The sequence below is a fragment of the Mustela putorius genome, unplaced genomic scaffold, assembly GCF_011764305.1.
Source record: "Mustela putorius furo isolate JIRA1106 unplaced genomic scaffold, ASM1176430v1.1 tig00003834_pilon_pilon_pilon, whole genome shotgun sequence".
Classification (NCBI taxonomy): Eukaryota; Metazoa; Chordata; class Mammalia; order Carnivora; family Mustelidae; genus Mustela; species Mustela putorius.
In genome coordinates this window covers 122,620,304-122,642,491 of record NW_025421987.1, presented here as the reverse complement: position 1 = coordinate 122,642,491, position 22,188 = coordinate 122,620,304, and the positions used below count along the sequence as shown (strand labels likewise).

Genomic DNA, 22,188 nt, shown 5'->3' with positions numbered 1-22,188 from the left:
TAAAAGAATAGTGTGAAAAACTAGATGCCAACAAACTGGACTACCTAGAAGAAATGAATAAATTCTTGAAAACATAGAAACTATCAAACTGAAATAGGAAGAAGTAAAAAACTTGAACAGACTAAGAATGAAAAAAAGAAACTGAACCAGTAATTCAAAAACTCCCAAAAGGGGCACCTAGGTCTCAGTCAGTTAAGCGTCTGCCTTTGGCTCAGGTCATGAACCCAGGGTCCTGGGATCGGGCCCTGCATCAGGTTCCCTGCTCAGTGGGAGTGTCTGCTTCTCTTTCTCCCTCTCCCTCTCTCCCAGCTTGTGCTTGCTCTAAGAAATAAAACCTTTAAAAAAAAAAAAAAAAGCCAACAGGAAAAAAAAGTCACCTCCCAAAACACCAGATGGCTTCACAGGTTACATCTACCAAACATTTCCAGAAGAGTTAGGATCTATTCTTCTTAAAACATTCCAAAATATTGAAAAGAGAGGAATACTTCAAACTCCATTCTATGAGGCCAGCATTATCTGGATACCAATACCAAAGACACCACTAAAAGAGAGAACTATAAGCCAAAATCCCTGATGAACGCACATGCAAAACACCTCAATAAAATACTAGCAAACTGAATCCAATAACAGATTTAAAAAAAATTCACTCACCAGGATCAAGTGGGTTGCAAGGTGGTTCTATATTTACAAATCAATCAACAGGGTACATCACATAAGTAAGAGAAAGGATAAGAACTATATGATCACTTCAGTAACAGAAAATTGCAGAAAAAGCTTCAGACAAAGTACAACATCCATTCAAGATAAAAATCCTTAAAAAAGTAGGTTTAGATTGAACATACTTCAACATAATAATGGCCATCTATGAAACCATCCTCAGTGGAGCTTTATCCCCTAAGGTCAAGAACAAGATAAAGAAGTCCATTCTCACCAGGGCTATTCAACACAGTACTGCAAGTCCAATCCACAACAATCAGACAACAAAAAGAAAAAAAAGGCATCCAAATAGGTAAGGAAGAGGTAAAAATTTTACTATTTGCACATGACATGATACTACAGAGAAAAACTTGGAAGACTATAGCAAAAAACTGCTAGAACTGATTGAAGTCACAGGATACAAAACCAATGTACAGAAATCTGTTGCATTTCTATCCACCAATAATGAAGCAGCAGAAAGAGCAATTAGGAAATCAATCCCATTTACAACTGCACCCAAAATACGAAACCAAGGAATAATCCTAACCAAAGAGATGAAAGATCTGTACTCTGAAAACTATAAAACACTTAATGGTAGAAATTGAAGATGACACAAAATGGAAAGATATTCCACATTCATAGATTGGAAGCACAAACACTGGTAAGGTTCCACGCTCATGGACTGACTGGAAGCACAAACACTGGTAAGTACAAACACTGCCGAAAGCAATCTAGACATTTAATGTAATCCCTATCAAAATACTAACAGCATTTTTCACAGAACTAGAACAAAGAATTCTAAAATTTGTATGGAAATACAAAGACCCCAAATGGACAAAGCAATCTTGAAAAAAAAAAAAGTAAAGCTGGAGGCAACACAATTCTGGACTTTATGTTACAAAGTAGTAGTATGGCACTGACACAAAAATAGACACACAAACCAAAGGAACAGAAGAATCCAGAAATAAACCTACAACTCTATAGTCAATTAATCTTTGACAAAGCAGAAAAGAATATATAATGGGAAAGACCTGCTCTTCAACAAATAGCGCTGGGAAAACTGGACAGCAACAGGCAAAAGAACAAAACTGGACCATTTTCTTACACCATACACAAAAATAAACTCAAAATGGATTTAAGACCTAAATGTGAGACAGGAAACCATAAACCATAAATAAATCCCAGAAGAGAACACAGGCAATACCCTCTTTGACACTGGCCACAGCAACTGTTTTCTAGATATGTCTCCTGAAGCAAGGGAAACAAAAGCAAAATGAATTATTGGGACTATATCAAAACAAAAGGCAACCTACAGAATAGGAGAAGATATTTGCAAATCACATATCCAATAAAGGATTAGTATCCAAAATATATAGAGAGAACTTATAAAACTCAACACTCAAAAAATAATCCAATTTAGAAATGGACCAAAGACATGTACAGACATTTCTCCAAAGATTTAGATGGCCAAGAGATAAATAAAAAGATACTGATCATCACTTACCATTAGGGAAATGTAAATCAAAACTACAATGAGACATTTCACACCTATCAGAACAGCTAAAATAAAAAACACAAGAAACAACGGCTGTTGCTGATGATGTGAGGAAAAAGGAATACTTTTGCACTGTTGGTGGGAATGCAAATTGGTGCAGCCACTGTGGAAAACAGTATGGAGGTTCCTCAAACAGTCCTCAAACAGATCCATAGTTAAAAATGGATCTCATGATCCAGCAATTGCACTACTGGGTATTTACCCAAAGGAAAAAAAAAAAATATTTATATATATATATATATTTTATTGCACCCTATGTTTACTGCAGCATTATTTACAACAGCCAAGCTATGGAAGCAGCTCCAGTGTCCATAGATTGACAAATGGATAAGGAAGACATGGCATATACATGCACTGGAATATTATTTAGTCATAAAAAAGAATGAAATCTCATCATTTGCAACAACACTGGTGGAGCTAGAGAATATTATGCTAAGGGAAATAAATCAATAAGAAAAAGACATACCATATGATCTCACTCATTCATGGAATTTAAAAAACAAAACAAATGGGCAAAGGGGAAACAGACAAACCAAGAAGTAGACTCTTAACTAAAGAGAACAAACTGATGGCTACCAGAGGGGAGGTGAATGTGGGGATAGGTTAAATAGGTGATGGGGATTCAGAAGTGCACTTGTGATGAGCACAGGGTGATATATGGAAATATCAAATCCCTGCACTGTAGATCTCAAACTATTTTAACACTGTATGTTAACTAACTGGAATTAAAATAAAAAAAGAAAATACTCATAAATGCCTTTCATGACTTTGTGCTGATCTGCATTTCTAGCCAGCAGTGTAAAAACCTGCTTCTCTAAAACCTTGTCAATGTTATATACTATATATGTTTTCTTACCTACAAATACTTTAGCATGGACTGGACTAGAATTCTATATTTTGTCGGGACCGCCTCCGGCCGGGAAAGTCCCCACCATTACAAGTTGGTGCTTGGCTCACTGCCAGCAAAATACACTGCAAGTAAACAACGAACGTTCTGGTGAAGCCCGCCTAAAGGAGGACATTGTCACTGGCTGTTTCAAATTTAATCAGCATAGTAACCGGACTCTCATTGGCTCTCCCCATTGCTTGGCCCCTTATTGGTCACCCTGCCGCATATAAGCTAAGGAAGTTGATGAAATAAACGGATGAAGCATTAACACCATACCAGGCTGACTGTCGTTCTTGCGGGCCAAGGGCAACAGATGGTGCCGAAACCCGGGATTTGTTAACGAGTAGTAAACCTTGCAAGGAGAAAAACCGCAGGTAAGCGGGAAAGGGACCACGATCAAAGTGGTGGGAATCTTGTACAAGACCGCAACAAGAAGCGGGGCGGCCATAGAGCCGGGATTTTACAAGACCGCAACAAGAAGCGGGGCGGCCATAGAGCCGGGATTTTCTTATCGCTTGTGAAATTAACCTAAGCGGCCAGATGGGTTCTGAATTATCAAAATCTAGATTGGAGGGTTCTTTAAAGGACGTTCTCAAAGCCAACGGTGCATCGCTGAAATCAAAAACCGTCAGAGCATTTCTAACTACAGTGGAAACCGTTGCACCTTGGTTTTTGGATGAGGGTTTGTTAAATATTCCACAATGGGACCATTTAGGAGAGGATCTTAAGAAAAGAGATAAAAGCAAACCATTGCTGCCTGGAACATTAGCTATATGGACTCTGTTCAGAGGATGCCTTGGGGGACATAAGCCAAGAGGTGAGTCAGCTATTCAGGAGGGAGCTGAGGCCCTTAAGAGATACACATAGCACCAGAAAAAATCCAAAAAACATCTATCAAGGACTATCTGGGCACTAGACTTGATGATACTAAAGTTAAACCTTTAAAGGTAACCCTACGAACAGATAATTTTAAAACATTAAATGACTTCCAAAAGCTACTAGGAGACCTTAATTGGATTAGGCCTTATTTAAAGCTTACAAACGAAGAATTGCATCCTTTATTTGAAACGCTCAAAGGAAATGCTGATCTCAATTTCACCCCGTCATATGTCCAGACAAGCCCAAGCAGCTATCGAGTTAATTCAAAAAAAGACTGGAAGCTGCTCAGGTTGACAGAATTGATTATTCAAAAACGCTATATTATTGTATTCTCGCTGTGGAACGAGCCCCGACTGCGGTCTTCTGGTAGGAAGGACCCATATCATGGGTCAACCTAGCCTACTCCCCAGGAAAAATTCTGCCATGGTATCCAAACGCCATTGCAAAAATTTTACTGAAGGGTGTAAAACTCAGTGTCACAGCATTTAGCAGACAACCTGACATCATCATCACTCCTTATACACAAGACCAATTAATCTGCTTAGCAGCATGTGATGACGATTGGGCTATAACCATGACCATTGTTACAGCAAAGTTCGACAATCATTATCCTACAAGCCCATGGCTTCAATTTAGCTTAACGCATCCACTCATTTACCCTAGGGCAACTCGCCACAAACCACTCGATAGTGCTAAATTGGTTTTCACTGATGGATCCAAACATGGGGTGGGTGCTATAGTCACAAAGGAAAAAAAAAAAAAATTGGACCTTCCTGTTTCAGAGCACTTCCCCACAGGTCACAGAGCTACTTACAGTTACAAAAGCCTTTCGATTATTTCATCATGAACCCTTCAACCTCTTGTCAGATAGCAAATATGTTGTTCAAGCCGTTTCCATTCTTGAAAATGTAGGTCATATTAGTACCAAATCCTCTATTACCAAAGCCTTAAAAAACCTCCAAACAATAATATGGGACAGAAAAGCCCCCTTTTTTATAGGTCATATCAGAGCACATACAACTCTACCTGGTCCCCTAGCAGAAGGTAACCGCACCGCGGATCTACTAACAAAGGAACAGTTTATCTTTACAATAGAGGATACATTACAACAAACTGTTTCATGTAAATGCACTCACACTCAGATTAAAATTTAATATAACAAAAGCTCAAGCCTGAGACATAGTTGTATCCTGTAAAAACTGTGTGATGCTGCTTCCGTCACCTTCCCTAGGAGTAAATCCATGCGGTTTACTGCCCAACCATATATGGCAAATGGATGTAACTCACATCCCTGAATTCGGCAAACTCAAATATGTACATGTCTCGGTAGATACCTGCTTGGGAGTCATTTTTGCCTCTATCCATACAGGAGAAAAAACCAAAGACTTTATTTCCCACTACCTTCAAGCCTTCGCCACTTGGGGTAAACCCCGACAAATAAAAATGGACAATGGTCCTGCATATACTTCACAATCATTCCGCAGTTTCCTTGCCCAACTAGATATTACCTTAAATCATGGTATTCCCTACAACCCTCAAGGGCAAGCTATAGTAGAACGCGCCCACTTGACCCTCAAACAAGCTCTTTTAAAACAAAAAGGGGGAATAGGGGACACGTTTCAGTCCCCTAAAGGCAAACTAAACACGATTCTAACACTTGATAAAAATGGACATGCAGCAGCTGAGAGACATTCAGCACGTACCAACTCCTCCCCTAAGCCTTTAATCCTTTGGAAGGATATTCTTACAGGACAGAGGAAGGGTCCAGACCCTGTACTAATCTGGAGCCGAGGTTCTGTTTGTGTTTTTCCACATGACAAGGAAGTACCTATTTGGATTCCTGAGCGGTTAACCCGACAAGCCCCAGACCCTGAAGACGGCGCTAAAGAAGATGCCACTGATACTACTGATATGGGGAGCATTAACACTCCACCTCCCGCCGATAGCGACCCGTGAATTGTGAGCAATCCTTAAAGCCTGGCCCTACCCTTTGCCAGTTACTAACTCCTCATTAATATTCCCTCCATTTTTCACAACTAATCAAACATTAGGACTGCCTATTGTACACAATTAGCCCGACATTGCGTCTTTACAGAATCATACCTTCTATCTGCCAGGAACTTTACTATTACCTTAGACATGAACCAAACATCACCCCCATGTATCCAATTGAGTAATCAAACACTCGGACATTTTCAGCCATATAATCATACTGCCGTTAAAGGTAATGTTACCATCTTACAGGGTCTTACCCCCAGCCCTTTGTGTTACCCCTGTAAAATTCTCTCAATTTAATAAGGCCAGGAATTCCTCCCAACAGCTCTCCCAGTATTTGCAGGGTGCTTGGTCTGACAATTTTCAAAATTTCACATGAATCCTTCTGGCTGAGATAACTGAGATAACTAGCGTGTGCAACCAGCTTCCCTCCCAGAGCTATTTCAAACATTCAGCAATATGTTCCAGTTCACCAAACAATGGCCTGGCACAATTGGTCTTCTTGTCCTCCTTATTGGCATTCTGCTTCTATTCAGAAAAGTTCGCCAATGGAGAACACAGCGAGAGCAGAGCCGAGCTATAGGCCTGCTCTTATGTCAATAGAGGCTGGGACATCTCCCCAGATATGGCTAAGTATGCTAGATTGGTAGTCAAAGACGGGTAAGATCAGTAGAAAAGCATACCAACCTAAGACAGGACAGAGATCATCGATATCTTGTGTCTGATGACAGGTAAGGATGTTTTCTGCTACTGACAACCTAAGACAGGCACGATCTCTGCCATAAAACAAAAATGGGAGAGATGTCGGGGACTGCCTCTGGCCGGGAAAGTCCCCGCCATTACAAGATGGCGCTTGGCTCACTGCCAGCAAAATACGCTGCAAGTAAACAACGAACGTTCTGGTGAAGCCCACCTAAAGGAGGACATAGTCATTGGCTGTTTCAAATTTTTTTTTTTTTTGGCTCTTTCAAATTTAATCAGCATAGTAACAGGACTCTCATTGGCTCTCCCCATTGCTTGGCCCCTTATTGGTCACCGTGCCGCATATAAGCTAAGGAAGCTGACGATATAAATGGATGAAGCATTAACACCATACCAGGCTGATTGTTGTTCTTGCGAGCCGAGGGCGACAATACTTGTTTATTTTTTTTTCTTATTAGGGAAGTTAACACACAAGGAAATAAATCTTAAGTACTGCACTCGATGAAACAAAGTATACACACCTCTGCATCACAAACCAACAAATTAGAGAATATTGAAAAGGACTCTACTAAGTTCCTTTAAAGTTCCTTCCTGGCCCACTCCCAGCCTAATGGTGTAACCCTCATTTGGATTAGTTTAGTCTATTCTAGAATATGTATTTTTTAAGTAGGTTCTTTCATTTTTCTATTTCACTCAGAATAATAGTTTGAGGATTCACCTGTGCTGCAGTGTGTTATACAGTAGTTATTCAATTTTATTGCTGAAGAGTATTCCATTGTATGAGTATACCACAATCAGGCTATCCCTTCTATTGAGAAATACCTGGGTTATTTTCCATTTTTGGCTCTTATAAAAAAAATCTACTGTACATATTAGCATACAGAAATGAAAATTATGTTGAAATGATTCATTTCTCCTAGGTAGAGCTGCTGGGTCATTGTGGGCAGGTATGTGGTTATTAGTAAATATTTTCAGTGTTTTTAACTATAGCTATTATGCTAACTATGCAATTCCAATTACATAAAGGTTGTCCTTAATATATTGTTCTAAAAATCAATGATATTCTATTCATCTTTTTAAATTACTTTTTTCCTCTATTGTTTAGAGTAGCTATTTCAATCGATCTCTCTTTAGATTCATGACTCCTGCCATTTCTATTCTGAAGTTCCTACATCAGACAGTAATTTTTAGTTCTAGAATTTCAATTTGGGTCTATTATTTTGAATTCCTTGTTAAGATTTACAGTCTTTTTATTCATTGCAAGCATATTTTCCTTTACATGTTTAAGCAATTACAACAGCTGATTTCATATTCTTCTCTAATTCCAACCTCTTAGTTATCGTGAAATTAGCCTCTGTTGATTTCTTTTGAAAATGGATCAGGTTTTCCTGTTTCTGTGCACCTAGAAAAATTTGGCATTCTATCATGCGATCAATATCATGTGAAGTGTTTGGATTCTGTGTTTTTTTCCTAAAGAATTTTTTTTTCTTTTTCACTTAGTCAATTTTATTTGCTGACCTCAAACTGTGGGACCCTATCTCTCCTACATCATATAGCGGGTAGCAGCTCAAAGTTTGGTGAATGAGTAGCTTAACTGAGTGGCTTGGAATTTGCTCCACATGTAGTTGAGGACTGAGTCAGAGACAGAGTTTAGACACAGTATGAGGCTCACTTTCTCTAGCTCCCAACTTGTTGCGATTAATGTTCTTACCCTCCTCTTACACCATCACACATAAATACAAAGTTTTCTAACTAGTTACACTAAACCCTATTTTAGGTCCTGCAGACCAGTAAGAGTAAAGACTAAAAAAGTAAAGGGTTTTTCTGTTTGTTTGCTTTAGTCAGAGTTACAGCCATCTTACAAGATGGAGACTCAGCCAGTACTATTCCCTTCCTTCACTGTGACTACCCTCTGACTTCCAACTGCTTTTGTCTACACTCAAATGACTTTATGTTGTTATTTTTACATTTTGGTCATACTTTATAGTTATTTTCTGCAGAGAGACATGCAGAATCCTAAGCGATCAGAGCTATCAGGCCATGCCAGAAGCGGAACTTCTCCATCATAAATTTTTAAGACATATCAAGTTTGCTAGTTACACATAATACTGTAGGCATGGTTTGCAATTCACCCACTGAAAGCGAGGGCAAGTATTTTCCATATTTAATAATATGTATGTAATTTGTCAAAAAGGAACTTTGTGTCCTCTGCTCATTTTTTAAATTTGATATTCACCAATTCCTAACTGGTAGGTCTTTATATATTAAGGATAGCAAACCTTTGTCACATATGTTACAAATAGATTTTCCTTATTTAGGATCTATTATGTTTGTACTATAAGACATACAAAAAGTTTGATTTTTTTTTTATATTTACAAATACATGTTCATTATGGGAAAATTTTTAAAAATCCATTCTATAAAATAAAAATCACCTATATCAACCATCCTTTCTTCTTCCAATACCCTTTTATGGCTGTTTTTTAAAAACCGGGTATACTTCCAGTCATTTGGAAGTCTGTTTAACATTATCTACTGAAATTGAAGTTATATACAGTGTATGACCCAGAAATCCCATTTCTATGCTATAAATTACAGCACATTCATATGATGGTGCTATATAGCAATGAAAATGAAAGAACTATAACTTCATACAAAAACATGGATAAAACAAATATAATGAGTGAAAGAAGCCAGGCACAAAAGATCACACGCTGTATGGTTCCATTTAAATTAAAACACAGGCAAACTAATCTATGAAGTTCTCAGTCAAAATGGTTGTTATTTTGCAGAGCAGGAAAAGGACGGTGATTGGGAGGAGACTGGAAGAAGGACAACTTCTGGCAATTTCTATTTCTTGATTTCAACAATAATTACCCATATGTTTACTTTATCATAATCCACAAACTGTACATTTATGATTTGTGCATGTAGGAGACAAAGCTTAAAGTAATGTTTTCATTTTGAAGACTGAAAAAGCTATGCAAATTACAGAGCCTATGATCCACCTTCTCGTGTTTCAGATACTTACTAAATTTTGGATGTATTTACTTTTTTCAACATATATTTATAATTGTGCTAGAACTACACCATGTACTTAGTGATGTGAGCATATTAACATTTTTTAATGATCCTTCATAGACTCAACTATTAGTTACCACATATTTTACTGAGTGATTTCATAAGATATAAGGTAATGAAAATAAAAATGTTTCAATTCTAGTAAAAAAAAAAAATCAAAGAAGTAGATATTGTTAACTGTTAATTATAAAAATAAAGAAAACATTCAATTTCAAAGCATAAATCACATTCTTATGCTGCATGGGTATGACTGCATTTTTAACAAGTAAATGGTTTATAGTTTGCATAGGTATAGAGCTATAGCTCTAAGAGTGCCATAGGAAATACCAGAAATGTTCCCCAAAAATGAAATAAAAACTCAGAATCACTTAAGCTACAGGAAGAAAATAACGTTTCCATTTTGGTAAAGTCTGTGATAAATAATACATAGCACACACAATCCAGCAACAGGAAAGTAGTAACTAAAAATAAACTAGCACATATGCAAAGCATATCATCACTTACCAAATCTACCACCCAAGAAAGACATAGCTAAGTGATCTAATGACATGGTTTTTGATTGATCCCCTTATAGTATGGTAGGCAACCACTTCCAACTGCTGAAAGTCAGCATAAAGTTTATTTGCTATCTTTGACATAGTTAAATGGCATGTTAATGGAAGAGCACTAAACTGGGAATTAAGATACCTGGATTCTGACACCAACTGTGATTTTTTTTTTTTATTAAGATTTTATTTAACAGACAGAGATCACAAGTAGGCAGAGAGCGAAGAAGAAGCAGGCTCCCCAATGAGCAGAGAGCCCGACGTGGAGCTCAATCCTAGGACCTTGGGATCATGACCTGAGCTGAAGGCAGAGGCTTAACCCACTGAGCCACCCAGGTGCCCCCCAACTGTGATATATTAACTCATCACACAATACTGAATAATCTATTATGGTATGAGACCATATCCTCACATTCCTCTCTGTACTTGGCACCATTAGTTTCTCCCTTCGAGTACTGAGGTATAGTTTGTTAAATTAACAAATCAGTGTAGTTATGATTTGCTCTGGAAGGGAAATGGCCTATGTGGAATCTTAAAGAAAAACCAAGAAATAAAAATGTCAGTTTTTGATACCAAAACCACTGCATTTGCATAAACAGTCTACTCCTATGTTTCCCTTTAAAACTGATCACTTTTTACTATTGCTTAATACAGTATTATTAATATAGTGGCTTCAAATTTAGATGTCTACTAGGCACCTCAGAGTTAACATGTCCAAAACTAAACTCTTACTCCATCAATCACCAAAAACTAAACTAAACTAATATTTCTTCACAAAATTTTGCCTCATCTCTGGTAACTACAGTCCCATCCTTTTATTTGTTCAGGACAACTCATAGGAAGCTATCTCTTTCCTGTTGCCTCTACCTTCAATGTATGTCTTGGATGCGTTCATCCTCATCATCTCCAGTGCTATCACCCTTTTAATCCCCCATCACATCCTTAAACTGCAGCACCATTCTAGCACTCCCCATGGCCCTCACTCAACTTTTTCTCCAGATGACTTATATTTACTTATAATAACCTACAATATTTACCTCCCTCCTTCATTGAAATGTAAGGTCTGTAATAAGAATTTCTGTTTCATTCACTGTCCATGTAACAATGGCTAGGGAATATTCAGTAAACATTTCTGACTATGTTGCATATAACCCTAAGGTTCCATTCAAGTGCATAAGGGAACCTGAAAGTTCTTTTTTGCTTGTAAAAATATATCTTCAGCGGCACCTGGGAGGCTCAGTCAGTTAAGCATCTGCCTTCAGCTCAGGTCGTGATCCCAGGGTCCTGGGATTGAGCCCTGCCATTGGGCTCCCTGCTCAGCAGGCCTGCTTCTCCCTCTTCTGTTCCCCATGCTTGTGCTCTCGCTCTGTCAGGTAAATAAAATCTTTAAATCTAAAATAAAATAAAAATATATCTTTAGTGATATGGTAATTGGATAACACTAAAATATATGCAAATAGTACAACTGAATGCTATCAACTGAATGCTAGACAACCAATATGTTAAAATATGATGCCAGATAAACTTCTTTCTGGGCCTTGGATCAAAATTTCTCTCATAGCTGTTTAATTGAATATTCCAAAAATCTGAGTAAATCATAAGAAATCATTACTACTTAGACTACTACATTATATGATTTAGGATTTACTCTTTATTATGTATTCCTCAAAAAGAAAGCCAGAAAAATGAACTGGAAGAGGAGATACATACTAGGCTACATCTGCAATCAATAATATCTGATTTATAATTTGCTTCATGAAAATAATGCAAGATTGTTTCTACATGTTGGCTCTGTAAATGTGATAAAATTAAACATACTACAATAAAATGCTGTCTTTATCTGTTTTATACATTATAGTTCCAACCAAATTCTAGCCTTCTGTAAAAAGGAACTGATTATTTAAGTGGTTCTAAATCTAAATGCATTCCAGAGTTTTGTACTAACCAGATTTATAAATTACCCCCCTTTCCAATAGACAAGATTCCTCTAAGAATGTATTTCAGTCAAAATATAATTACTTGTGGGGTGCCTGGGTGGCTCAGTGGGTTAAGTCTCTGCTTCGGCTCAGGTCATGATCTCAGGGTCCTGGGACCAAGCCCTGCATGGTCGGGGGAGGGTCCTCTGCTCAGTAGGGAGCGGCTTCCCCCTCATCCTCTGCCTGCCTACTTGTGATCTGTCAAATAAATAAATAAAATTTTTTAAAAAATAATTTTATATATATATGTATGTATGTGTATATATATATATATGTGTATATATATATATGTGTATATATATATATGTGTATATATATATATATTTGTGAGTATTTGCACAAAGTTAACCAGCCATCCGCTTTATCTTGAAAGAATGTCAATTACAACTTAAGGATCATCAGTTAAGTGAAATGTGATCTTATACTTAGGTTTTGTAAACAAGGGATGGTACTGTTTCAAGCCCCTATTTAATTTTGGATTAATTTCCCATAAGATAAAAGAATTTAAGACTATTACAGCAAAATCATTGAAAGGTCAGGCCTAGGAAAGCTGGGATATAATAAAAACTTGTTAATGAAGTAAACAAAGAAGAATAAAGAAGTTAGTTCATATGTTATTTATTCATCTTAACAATATTCCTAAGTTTCAAGTCACAAAAGTTTCAAGTAGACTTTTCACACTTAGACCTTCAAAAATAAGTTGCATAAATTACATTTGAGATACTAAATTCATCTGCCCTGACAAAACTCCCTGCTAATGTAGTCCCTTAAAGAGTTAGCATTTACATATTTAACTTACTTCAAAAACTCAAAGAGACTACACCTCTCTCTGTGGGAAGAAAACTAGCCAATTCATTCAAGAGTACTTATGTACAGTCATAATTACAAAACTGCCCTGTTATGCAGAAACAAGGCAGTCATGATAAGCCATTAAGTCCTACAATACAGGTATGAATTAAACATAATGGAGAAGCACTATGATCAATAAGTAATGACCACCATATACCTTGCTCAGTCATTTTAAAAATAATTCAGCTGCATTTGTCAGATATAGGTCTATTACTCATAAAGTCATGACATCAGGCCTGAGAGGCATACACAAGTACTTACTGGCAATTAATTTGTATTATGTCCATGTACAGAAAGGGGTGAACACGGCAGGCCTGATGCTGTTATCTTTAGAAAAGCCTGTTTGGAAGGTTGGCCTAGCTGGTGTCTGACAACTTGGATTTTGGGAGTGTTCCCACCGTTCCCTAATTGCTAAGAGTGGCTCACTGTCTCTAAACTGTTTGTGCAAACCATATGGTTTATGCTGAACACCTGCTTTCCTTCTGGGAGTCTGAAATTTTGGTAATGCTAACCAAAGGATGCCTGTGTGACCAACTCCTAATAAAAACTCTGAGGACTAAGTCTCTAATGAGTTTCCCCAGTACACAACACTTCACACATGGAGTCACAATTCAACACTGGAGGAATTAAGCACATCCTGAGTGACTACTGGGAGAGGGCTCTTGGAAGCATGTGCCTGGTCTCCTCCATTTCATGTGCCTTTTCCCTTTGGCTGTAAGAAACCTTAGCCATGAGTGTAAATACACGATGAGTCCAGTGCAGGGCCAAAGAAGAAGAACTGCACTTTCAATCTCTCTATTATTTCTTAATGTATGTAACATACTCTTAACAATATGCATCACACTTGGTGATTTTACATATTTGACCCTCCCTAGTGTTAATTAACACTGATGAACTGTTCAATGGCAAAAATATATGTAGTGGTAACAGCACCACTCAAACAACAAAGGGAAAGTTTTTGGCAGGTTCAAGTAACACAGTTGGATAAAAGATGGATTTCTTTGACCATGCACAGTCTTCAGTCCTCCAGTTTGTTTTAATTAAGTTTTGATAGTTTTCCACCTGTAAACATCCTAAAGGATATCCAAAGTATTCTTAATTTGATTTTTTCCTGTCAGTTCATAATCCTTGGAATTTGTAAAATGTAACATACTTCATTGCATGTGACGGACAGAAGACGACAGATATTCTGTTTGCTACAGCTCTGCAAGGTCTCAAAGAAATGAAGAATCTGTGCTTCCTTATGGTTTACAGAATTCCTTTAGAACTAACTGTTACCACCTATTGGGCAAAAGATCAAAACGGACTCAGAAGAAGACATTATACAAAAGAAACATTAAAATATGATTAAAAAAAAAAAAAGGTGTTAGTGAGCAGTAGATACATCTAGGTTAAAGAGAGCTCCAGGCCATCCCCGATGACAGAGTACTACTTTGGTCTTGATGTGTCATAGCAAGAAGAAAAAAAAGTTATTTTTAAAGTTAATTTCGTTGTTCAATGTGGAAGCTTTATATCAAATGTCAACTATGCAATTCAGAAAAAGCAACAAAATATAATGAATTTTTACAAAGCATCAATTCAGTGATTATTCCTCTCATGGACTACTTCCAGAAGAAAAACTGTAACACAAGAATGTATAGAATATGCACATATGTAAACTATGCAATGTATATATGACAAACTATACACACACACATATATACACAGACAACATACAGTATAGGTGACACAATATTACTAACACAGAAAAATTAAAAATTAAATTAAATTAGCAGAGTCAGACACATGGAAAAAGTCACAGAATGAAAAGTAACCTCCAGAGGTCATCAAACTGTCTTCCTAAAACACCACAAGCTGGTAACTCCCAGATCCAAGAAAACCAATGATTCCACCATCATACTTGATGAAAGAGAATTTCTGTTTTGGCTTTTAGAAAATGGGAGACCTGGAGAGAGCCATGACATTCTAGAATTTTCCTTCAGTTTTGTTCCCAACATTGTCCGTGTTCATTGTGTTAATATCTAAAAATACACTGGTAATTTTAGTGGCTCTATTCATTGCCAGTATCACTGGCAAAAGAATACTATAAAGTTCAGTTTTCTATCTCAACCAGTTGATCACTTGCTTTTCTGTTGATGTATACTCTACCAACAGTTAATCTTATCTGAGTGTATATAATAACAAGATCAGCATTCTCAGTTCTGTATCTAATCTCTAAGTTAAGCCACCTTTACTCATCAAATTAAGGTTAAATTCCAAAAGAAAAGGTAATAGGTATTATTTTTCTATATAAAAAAATGCAAAAAAGCATATTTTATAAAGACAAAGATTATCAAGTTGACACCAGTTTAATACAAGTACTGCTTACTTGTTACCCAGAAGCTGAGATTTTCTTGTTTCTGGTTATAGTTTTCATTACTTGAAATGACAGTTATTGTGACTTTATAAACATACACTGTAGAATAAGAATCATGAATTGTAAATAAAAATTAAGTTTTAGAAGCATTAAGGCATGTAACAATGAAACATTCTAAATGTTATCAGCTACTTAAGACAAATTTTAATTGTGTTTAAACATAAGATGAAATGTGCAACTCAGACTAAATCAGTGTAGAGTAAAAACCAATAGTGTATATACAGATAATGAAGGTATCGCAGAAACTGGTTAAAAATTATAATGGAGAGAGAACTAGTAAGAATATAGCAACCTGGCTGAAATTGATATTCATTAGGGTACTCTTCACATCAATAGGGAGCATTTGGACTCTGTGGTCTTTATCAGTGTCCCAGCTGGTAATGGTTGAAGGTTAATGCCTTACCCCATTCTGTTCAATTTTCTATCCTAATTAGCCCTCCAAATCTATAGCTGTGAGCACCAAGTGTCTGTGCTCAAAAGAAACTAATTAATGCTAGCAAATTAGATCAAGTCCAAAGATCCAACAGCCAAACTCTTAGTTAAATGCTCCTTGTTAATAGGAAGTGTAGCTGTCAATAACTGCTGTTGGTGATTATAATGAGGCATCCTTCTTTCATTGAAAGTGATTTCATTTCTCTTTGTCCCTGCAAAAGCTGTTCCATTCCCTTCACAAACCTAAGTTGCTGGCAGTCTGACCCAGTTCTTATGATCAGCTGGGATGAAATGACTTGCAAAAAATCAAACAGAAAAGCTTTCCTACATAATCAGGTTTAAGGCATTTAGCAGAAAGTCAGATCACTTATTAAAATTCCTGTATCTTTATCGAAAAACTATACAGTGAGCACACACAATGTTTTTATATAAAAATTCTATAATTATTTAATAAAGCAAAGGCTATAAATAGTAAATAAACTACAAGGTGAGTGTCCTGATTCTAAATTACATCTTATTGTTCAATTCAAATATAGATCTGCTGCTGCTGAACACCAATGTATGTTCTTGACTAAACCACATGGTTAAGCAAGAATACTAAAGAGTATTGTTTTATAAAATAATTTTAGATTCTATAACAGTCTTAGACCATATGGCCTAAAAAAAAAGTCAATATATGATTATCTATAAAAGATTCAAATATTCAAAAAATCAATTGTTACACCATGTTCTAACAGGGACAAATGCATTGAAAAAACCCAAGCAGATCTCAAATTTTAAGATGCTTTCAGTCTTCAGAAGATTTTAAGTATATTTTAAGAAAGATTTAACTAAGTCAACATCCTAAAAACAACTTAACTTTTGATAAAGCAAAAAATAAACATTTTTTCTGTACCACTCGTTATATGATAGTTGTGCAACACAAACTTATATTTTGTTATACTCTATTTCTTTTGTTTTTTAAAAAAACCAAAAACAGTTTCATTGTTTTAGGAGTTAGCAAAGGCAGTTCTGAAACCCAAACCCAATTCTGCATTTTCATCTGTATCATGTGAGTAAAAACTCAATCTGTAATTGAGTTAGCTAGCTTTTTTTCATTCTAGATATCAGAATAGGGTGTTAAAAACAGAATAAATACAACTCATATTTATAACTTTGAACCAATATATCAGTAGCAAGTAAATCTTCCTGGTAGTAAAAATTTAGCCCTATAATTCCATTACACATTGTTAATTTTTATCCTCCCTCACCTGGGTCAGGAGATTTTATATATATAAATATATACGTGTGTGTGTGTGTGTATACACACACACACACACATTTATTTACTTATTTTAAAGTTCTGAGGCAAGTGGAGAATTATCTCCAGACTATCTGCATGACACCTGCCAATTCTAGCTTTGCAGTGAACCCTGCCTGCAGATGGCAATGGGTTAGTTACTCCTGATACCTGGGGGTGTGAGTGCAAGGAAGGTGCTCTGATTAAACAACTAATTCACAGTGAAAGCAAAACTAGTATCATAGACGAAGTAATTACTGATAACATTATTTATGGATGGATTTAACTTAAATCTTATGAATGAATCTGAAACTGGAATAGGGCACAATAAGTCATCTAACAAACAGAAATGACCACCACACTATGTCCACTGTGAGAATTACTCTTCTTTTATCGCTTCAATCCAAGGATTTCAGAGGTCATTCTCAAAGAACAGCATCAGAGGGACAGAAATGTTCCCGGCATCCAAACATTACTGACAGAGTCCCAAAACTACAGATGTCACAGCCTGGCTCCCTATAGAGAAACTTGCTGATGGGAATCACAGGCCATCATCCTCCACAAAGAATCACTGAAGTCCCTCAAGGAAGAAGACTACAGGGAAAAGTGAAGAAGGGAAGCCAGAAAAATGGTGTACATCAGCAAAAATTTTACTACTACCTCTTTTAGATGGCCATTTCAGGGATAGATTTGTGTAAAAAGATGTTTGTTTCTACAGTAATACTGTCTGTCATCTGCTTTTCTAATGACCCCCCCATCTATGGCCTCAGTTTTTACCTTCCACTGCTTTGTTTACATGTTTTCACTAAATTTTATATATTAATCAACAGCATGTCTTCTAGATGTACAGAATACAGGAGTATCCTGCATTAAGAAACATTTTCTAAACAAAACATACATATGTGGGTGCCTAATGCATTCATTTACATAAATATCCTAAAATATAGAAAAGTAAAAAATAAAAAGTCTCAATGGAATCTTAGTAGTACTTACAGTAACAATTCAGAAATAGACAATGGCACCAAAGAAAATCATCTTAGAATATATAAGAATGTTGCTGAAGAAAAAACAGGTACATGTTACATTTGAGGTTTCTTCTTTCCCTATCGAAATCACCGGAATAACTTGTTTCTCTAAAATACTAATAACCAAGTTTCTCTATATATGTAACTGTACTCCTGGGAAAATTTTTTTTACTAGTAATTTGGGAAAATATTTTTAAATTGTAAATGAACTGAACACCGTCTGGAAGTTCTGAAAGCTGAAATACTGGTATCTCTGTGAAAGGGTGAGAAGCAATTCATACATATTAATTCATTGACTACTTGACTCTGAGGCTAAGGATTAAATTCAGATCATATTATAAAAAAATGAATTTGATCTTTATATGAATATTTGAATCTTACCTTGAACTTGTTCAGAACATCTCTCTCGGGCTTTTTCTCTCATTATTTTAGGGATCAAAACATCCTTTTCAACATGTCTGAGATGCTGCCCTGGGGAAAAAAAAAAAAGATCATTCTTTAATATAGTGAAGTCTCAAGTAAATCACCAGTTTAGGGAATCACCAGTTTAGGGAAAAAATCACCAGTTTAATATAGTGAAGTCTCAAGTAAATCACCAATTTAGGGAAAAAATATCCGCTTTACTCAAAATGAAAGCCTATGCAAATATATTAAAAGCTGACTCTCACAACTTCATTAAGATTGTGATTATTTTAGTTAGTAAAAATCATTCTAAGTATTTTTTTATATAAAACAAAAAAATGTGGGACACAAGCAATACGTTTCTAAAAATTTCTACAAGCTACACTGCAACACTTTTGATAACATTCTATGCAGCCTTGTCAAAAGGTCATAAACTAAAACATTATAATTTCCCTTCTTAACATAACCCAAAGAAAGAGGATTTTTATCAATACTGAGATTCAAGGATAGATGAACAGATCCAAGATTATGAGACACACAAGTAGTTTAGTAAATAACATGTATTTATCCCCAAAGGATCAGGACATTTCCCAGTATCTAGTGACACATAGGAAGACCAGGACCCCTAAACTTTTCCTGGTACTACTCAATTCCCAACAACCTTTGGATATAGGCAGCCATGAACTGAGAGTATTTGCCAAGCGTGTAAAACGGCAGCTTAAAAAGCAAACAAAATCAACAACAAAATAGCCAAGAATCACTTAAATTTGGTGGGACAACATGGTGAAAGGGGAAAACCAACTGTAATTAATCAAGAAATATTTAAACCTTGGAGACTTAGAAGAGTAAAAAAAAAAAAAAGAATTTACAGTAAGTTTAAGAAATACACTAAAGTAAATATAAAGACATGAGTCCTCAGACAGAAATGGATTACGGATTACCTATGCACACTGTAAAGAAATATATGAAGGTCAAAAATCCCAAAAGCTTCAAAAGGGAGAAAACGTTACCCCCACAGAGGAATGAGAATCAGATTTATATTGTTTCACTGGCAAGACTTTGATACATGAAGACAATGGAGAAATAACTTCAAAGCTCTGAGAATGAATTTCTTTATATCCAAGGATTCCAAAGCCAATTAAGAGTGTGAAGATATTTTCAGATGTGTAGGGACTGAAACCTCTATCCCAATCCTACTGACATGAAGCCACCCCTTTCTGTTGTGCAACAAGCCATCAACACACTTAGTGGCATAAAACAAACATTGTTATGCATAGAGTTCCAACAGGCCAGTACTTCAGAAAGTTAAGGAGAATTGACCCTTCTCAGCTTCATAGTTATCTGAGGCCTCTTCTAGAAGAGGCAAAGGACTGGCATTGACTTCAACAGCTACAAAAGCTGAGGCTGGAGGATCTACTTCCAAGATGACTTCTTTCTTCACTTACCCATTTAACCTCTGGTATGAAATGGCTGATGAATGGGCGTGGTGAGAACTGTAAACTAGAGCACCTATACATGACTTCTCCGTGTGGGCTGATTTTTCAGAGTGTAGCAGGTAGGTCTGAGGGAAAGCAGCACAAAGGGCATGTAGGACTCTATACAATATTTTTCACAACTTCCTGTGAGTCTCTGAATTATTTCAAAATTAAAAGATCAAGGAAAAAAACTTGTATAAGAAATCATAGAAGAAAATCTTCATGACCCAGAGTTAAACAAAGAGTTCTTATACATAAACCAAACTCATGATCCATAAAAGGAAAAAAAAAATCAATAAATTTAAACTTCATCCAAATTAAAAGCTTTCACAGAAACTGCTCTTAGGAAGATAAAGACAAGCCACATAGTGGAAAAGGTTATTCACAAATTTCGTATCTAAAAAAGGATTTGCATCCAAAATACATACAGACTTCTTTGAACTCCAGCAGTAAGAAAACAATCCATTTAGAAATGGGCAAAAGACTTGAACAGACACTATACAAAAAGATAGAAGGATAGCAATAAACACATGAAGAGATGCTTAGTATCATTAGTCATTAGGAAAATCCAAAATAAAATTACAAAAGTTATCACTAAAGACCTATTAAGATGGCTGAAAGAAAAAAAGTAGTAATACTAAGTGCTAACAAGAATACAGAGTAACTGGATCTCTCAGACATTCCTAGTAGGAACATTAAATGGTACAGGCACTCTGGAAGATAATCAAGCAGTTTCTTATTAAGTTAAACATAAGTTTAACTTATATTAAACTTAACTTATGTTAACTAAAACTTAACTAAACTTACGTTAAATGGCATTTAACTTATGTTAAATGGCAGTTTCTTATTAAGTTAAACCTAAGTTTAACTTTTATGTTTAACTTAATGCCATGTGACCCAGCAAAACACTCATCAGGATTTATCCCAAGAAATGAAAATATGTTCCCACAAAAACCTGTGGGCAGATGTTCACTGTGGCTTTACCCATAACAGCCAAAACATGGAATTAACCCATAAGTACTTCAACAGATAAGTAACAGTTCAGCAAGACAACGGAATATTATTCAGCAATAAAACAGAATGGATTGCTGACATCCAACAATGGCAGGAACTTGAATGGATATCAAGCGCATTAAATTGAATGAAAAAAAGACCATCTCAAAGGGCTACATATTGTATGATTCCATTTATATAACATTCTTAAAGTGACAAAACTGGAGTAATGGAAAACAGATCACTGGTTCCCAGTAGTTCAGAGCTAAGGAAGCAGTAGGACGATTAAAAGCAAACAGAGGTTTCCTTTGTGCTGACTGAATAGTTCTGAATGCTGTGATCACGGCTACCTAACTATTCACCAGCCATAAAATATCATAAACACACACACACACACACACACACACATAAAATTTGATAAAATTCAACTAAGGTATGTACCTGAATTAGCATACCAATGCCAATTCCTGTTTTCCTTATGTATAATTTAGAGCAGTGTGTTCCAATTCTTTTCCATTTTTACTCTAGTAGAGCCTTTTTAGTTTTTTCCTAATGCCCCCCATGAAATACCACAGACACATTGTCTATTTATATGCTTCATGTATAACAGTACTTCATATATTGAAAGAGTAAGATTTTCTCCCTCCGTTAACAATTTTTGCCCCTTTGAGGGCAATATCATACTCACTGAAGACCTAAATGAAGATTATGAAAGACAGTATCATTAGGAAAAACTGGAGAAAGGGAACATGAAAACTGCCATGTTTTGCAGCTTTATGTGTTACTCTATTTCAAAATAAAGTTATAATTTTAAAAAGCTTAAAAACATCTAAGAGTAAAGGACTTAGAATAACCAAAACAGTATAAAAGAACAAATCTGGATGACTTACATACCTGACTTCAGGTGATTCCAAGTCTCACTACAAAGCTACAGAAATCAAGGTGGTGCAGTACAGGTATAATTAGCATAAATAGATTGATGTAACAAAACGGAGTCCA

The 22,188-nt window shown here is 36.1% G+C and overlaps 1 protein-coding gene across 3 annotated transcripts in view; it reads right to left on the bottom strand.

The window, feature by feature from the left end:
- The window catches only part of CMC1 (C-X9-C motif containing 1), an 89,604-nt gene that overhangs the window by 50,279 nt on the left and 17,137 nt on the right, over positions 1–22,188 (bottom strand). For all 3 annotated transcript variants that reach the window (XR_006609265.1, XR_006609267.1, XM_013057171.2), the window contains exon 2: positions 18,701–18,790. Coding sequence is in view for 1 of the 3 variants with exons in the window: in XM_013057171.2 (XP_012912625.1) it covers positions 18,701–18,790 (90 nt within the window). In the remaining 2 variants the exon portion in view is untranslated. The remainder of the gene's footprint in view (positions 1–18,700; positions 18,791–22,188) is intronic.